We start from the raw sequence: 5,020 nt of genomic DNA on the forward strand, positions 1-5,020 counted from the left end.
GTTTCAATAATCAAATAAACAAAATAAATATTATTGAAACAAAAATAAAATTTTACAGCAGGCATATCTAAAAATTAGACTGAGCAAATATGGCCTAGAGAAGGCTCTGATACCACATGTAAAAATTCAATATATAATTAAATGCTAATTGACAATAAAATTAGTAGCGGAATGAATAATTATATAAATACCTAAAGTCAATTGAAGAACAGCTCCACAGCAACCAAACTAAAACTAAACAATTATTGAGAGGTTCTTCTGACCTATGCCTACCAGTGAGTGTCAATTGATGGAATACACATGCCTTATTTATAGGTAGGTCAGGAGACCCTCAATTAGAGCTGTTACCTTAATTATTCCTCCCATCAAGGAATAAAAATCAAATCAATACAGCTAATTGATTCCACAAAAATAAAATCATTAATGAAATCAAATACTTGTTCCACAAGAATTAAATTAGTAATTTAATTCAGAATATTTGATTTACACAATAAGCTTTAATTGAAATAAATTATTGAACACCGTAATTTTATAATTACAATAATATATGTGACATAAGGGACATACTTTAAATGAAATTTCTTACACGTACAACTTCTATTGATGAAGAAGCTCAAGGGCTTCTAACAAAGTGGGTCTAAACCTATTCACATCAATCTTCACATTTTGTTTGTCCAAATACACTGATTTAAACCTTAACCATCCTTGTTTCTGGATTGTATAGGGATCCCTCAAAACGACATCGTCGAGGGGGTACTGTTGTATCAGGCTGCTCTCTTCTTTGCTTATCTTGTACTCCAAGTAATGTATGTTCATATCCTTTGAGGGCTCGCCAAAATCATATGTTGCCAGCCATTCGAATCCTCCAAAGGGAACTACTTGGATGAGAATGGCGTTCTTGGGAAGGAAAACAATGTTGGCCAGACCAGCTCCATGAACACCCATCAGCACATCACAAGAATTCACCATTTCTGCAAACTTCGGAACGTCCATAGTCGCCTCCATAACATATACCTGGAATTAAATTATATGATTAAGTGATGAAATTTAATTTTTTTTTTCTCCATAAGTTTAAGGTTTTAAGATAATTAGCGACTTAACATAGTATTAGACGCACATGTTATGATGAGTTCGGACCCTGTCTCCATAATTCACATCTATTTTTAATTAAATATTCCACTAAAATGAAAGTTTGAGTTCACATATGAAGAAGAGTGTTAAAGTATTGATTAAATGATTAAATTGACTATTTTCTATTTAAAATAGGAGAAACTTCACTTTTTTTTTTTTTTTTGACATGAGAAACTTCACTTAACTCTTATGAATTTTCATTACTTTTGCAATTACCCCAAAAGTACAAAACTATTAATTTAGTGTATCAAACTTTCAATTTTTTACAATGTTACCCCTCATCTTAGGGTTTTGGGTTAAATCAGGCAAAAAAGGGATGTAATGACCTTTATGCTCTTGAAAATGTTATAAAATTCCAAAATTGGCCTTAATTAAAATTAAAATTTTCTTTTTTAAAAGAATCAAAACAATATTTTCTTTAAAAAACAAAAATCCGGAGTATTTTGGTCATTTTCACGGTCTCCATTAGAATTTAACAAAAAAAATCCTAATAACAAGTAGGTGATAATGTAAAAAAATTAAAAATTCGATAACTAAATTAAAGTTTTTTGAAGTTTGAAGAGTAATTGAAAATTAATAAAAGTTCAAGAGTTATATAAAATGTCTCATCTAAAATAAGTGATTATTTGACAATACCTTGTAGCCCAAGCTTCTTGCCAATTTAGTGATTTCTCCCACGTTGGTAAAAGACCGTGATCTCCTTCTTGAAATGATGAGAAGCCGGGGCCTCCTACGTTGACCATTTCTGAGTTTGACTGCCTTAGTTTTCTTTAACGAATATGTATTTCTTAAGAACTCTCTAAAGTCTCCCATGGAGTACGAATATTTTGAAGAATCAATACTCATCTCTTTTAGATTTCGTTTAAGACCAACAACCACACGTGGGAAGCAATGTACTTCTTTTTCTCTGTCAATGTCTATTAACTCGTACCTGTTAAAATATAAATTATTAAATTTGATTCTTTTATCGACTTAAATTTTTGAAATAGTGACAACAAATTTCAAGAATTTAAACATGGACTCTATAAAATATTTCACATATTGGACCTTAGTTATTAAAAAAAAGCTTAAGCCCACATGTGAAAGAATTATTAGAATATAAATTAAAGAGAAACTCTAAACCATATACCTCCGTCTTTCTCCCACTCAAGTTTTTTTAGAAAATCAGCGGTTGGATTAGACTTTCTTTTTTTTTTTTTGGTTGAAAACTTTACAAAACCCCATAAACTTCAACTCGTTTTGACATTACCCTCTAAAATTTAAATACTCTTAATTAAGGGTATCAAAGTTTCAATTTCTTTCAATTACCTATTTCCGTTAGGATTTTCTGTTAAATATTGTCAAAATTTCCAAAATACCTCTATTTTTTTTTATAAAAAATTTTAAAAAAATATATTGCAAAGATGTTTTAAAAATATTGCAAATATGTTTTTTTTTTTTAATAAAAAAAGTTAAATGCTTGAATCTTTACAATTTTTTTTATAAGGGTATTTTGGAAATTTTGACAAAATTTAACGAAAAATCATAACAGAATGAAGTAACTAAGAGAAATTAAAGTTTGATATCCTTAATTGAGAGTTTTTTTTAACTATAATGAATAATTTCAAAATGCGCGGAAGTTTGGGGTTTTTATTATCATTTTTTTAAAAATTTTTTAAGTACCGATCCAATGATTAATTTTTGAAAAAGTTTTATAGGAGAACACATAAGTCGGTAAACAATACTTCTATCCAATTAACCTTTTGAAATAAGTGACAAATACCTGGACAGCGTTTGTAGGATTGTTCGGAACTTTGCAATCCAAAAAGGTCTTCTGTCGGTTACGAGAAATTGAACTTCTCCATTGTACTGTCGAGAAGTTAAAAACAGTGGAATAAGTACATCGGTAAAATCGTGGAAATGGTTTCCTGTATATCCTCCTTGAGAAAAAACAATGGCCGGAACGCTGTGAATTTTGTTGCATTGAGGGATCTCTTCGTGACTTGATACTAATTTTACCGACCATTCTGTAACGTGACTCATCGCCGTCCGGTCACCTTTCCGAGCATAAGGCCTTATACTCCATGAGTTGTTCTTCTCTTCAGGCAAGATGCCCATTTGAGATGAAACAAGGGAAATGGAGGATGAAGTTCCTTGAATCCTCACATCCCCGTTGATTTCGCAAATATCTCCCCTTGGCTCCATAACATTGCACAGTGGCTCCATTTTCTTCACGACAGGCTCAGTTTTCTTTGTCACTGCAGGCTCTGTTTTCTCTGTCACAGGTTCAATCTTCTCTGTCACCATTTCTGCAGCTGAAAATTGAAAACCAAAATGAATTTTAGTCAGTGATACTTCAGGTCAACAGGCTAAGCTTTTCATTTTTTATTTTTTTATTTTTTAACGGGTGTATCCGGGGCAGTTGGATAAAGCTCAAGCTTTCGTCGATAGAACTATGCCAAAAAAATTGTTCGCACTCGAAGGGGTCAAACCTTAGCAGTGATATTTCACATAGCACGGAACCAAGTTACTTACCATTCGAGGGAACATGATCCTTTTTGGTTCATTTGATCTAGTTATTTATGAAAGGTATTTTTGTCTTTTCACTTTTTTAGATGACAAAAATTCCTATCCATTTAAATTGGAGAGGATCATAATTCCCATTTTCGAGCCAACTTCTTGGAAACATTGAAGGCTCATTCTTTAATGCTTCAGGCTAAACTTAGTTTCATTTCATAAGAATGCATAGGGTTGTCAAGATTGATCAAAGCTCACCCTTAGCTGTTTCCTGGGAGCTGCTTGTATTGTTTTCTGCTAAGTGGGGCAGGGGGCTGCTTGTATTGTTTTCTGCTAAGTGAGGCAGGGAGCTGCTTGTATTGTTTTCTGCCAAGTGAGGCGGAGAGCTGCTTGTATTCTTTTCTGCTGAGTGAGGCGGAGAGCTGCTTGTATTCTTTTCTGCTGAGTGAGGCGGAGAGCTGCTTGTATCCCTGATAATCAGCATTTTGAAACCAGCACCCATTGACAGCTTCAAGTTCACTGTAAAACCAACACAAGATAAGAAGAGAGAAAGAAATAGTACAATGGCAACTCATGAAAACACATATATAGATTCAAACAGTAATTCAAATGATCAAAACGATGTATATAGTAGAAGAATAGAGGGTACTTACAAACTGGCAGAGGACCCAAATAAGGCTTAAAAACAGTGCAGAAGCTCAATGCAATTAGCAAGCAGCCAAGAAATGCTCCATATCCCAATCTTTTCTGATCATGCTTACTAAAGCTTCTGGCAAGTAGATCATCGTACATCATTTTGGCAGCTAATTAACCAGAAAGACCCGTGATCGATCAGGCTTTATGGATCATTGAAGAAGAAAATAACCATCCTAATTAAGAAACAATTTCTGAAGTTTGCAGTGGACAGCAGATAAAGATTTTAATGGCATATTTAGTCGACAATTGAAAGAGGCTGTGGTGCAATTTTCTATGAATTGTTGCTCCCCACGAAGTTGTTAGCTCAAGGGAAATTTAAAAAAAGCTAAAGAACTCGGATGAAAGAGACCCTCTGGTTGACTGTTGAGACAAACAACTTATTGTTTTTCATGATTGCTTTGGTGATATTATTGCTTGTATATATTGAGAATGAATGAATAGCGGTCGTGGATTCCTGTTTGAAAGGTCTAGACCAACCAAACATCCTAGAAAATTATGGATATCATAGTTACCAACTTCAACAATGATATATACGATAATGTCTCAAACTACACAAAGGAGCAATAGTGCTGCAATTAATCATCACCATTTAATCCACCATATTAATTACTTGTTAATTACCATGTGTATATATATACTTGGCATAAAATACTATAGAGTGGTGCTTTCAATTTTTCTACATAAATGGATATATTCT

The 5,020-nt window shown here is 33.0% G+C and overlaps 1 protein-coding gene across 1 annotated transcript; it reads right to left on the bottom strand.

The window, feature by feature from the left end:
* Positions 1 to 579: 579 nt before the first annotated feature.
* LOC132185756 (beta-1,2-xylosyltransferase XYXT1-like) lies at positions 580 to 4,517 on the bottom strand. Its single transcript, XM_059599532.1, has 5 exons — positions 4,281 to 4,517; positions 3,886 to 4,146; positions 2,894 to 3,425; positions 1,768 to 2,062; positions 580 to 1,014 (listed from the first exon to the last, which is right to left on the bottom strand). The coding sequence occupies exons 1-5, from the start codon at positions 4,420 to 4,422 to the stop codon at positions 598 to 600; spliced, it is 1,647 nt and encodes a 548-aa protein (XP_059455515.1). The 5' UTR covers positions 4,423 to 4,517; the 3' UTR covers positions 580 to 597.
* Between the last annotated feature and the right edge of the window lie 503 nt (positions 4,518 to 5,020).

Source organism: Corylus avellana, chromosome ca6, assembly GCF_901000735.1.
Source record: "Corylus avellana chromosome ca6, CavTom2PMs-1.0".
NCBI classification, from domain to species: Eukaryota; Viridiplantae; Streptophyta; class Magnoliopsida; order Fagales; family Betulaceae; genus Corylus; species Corylus avellana.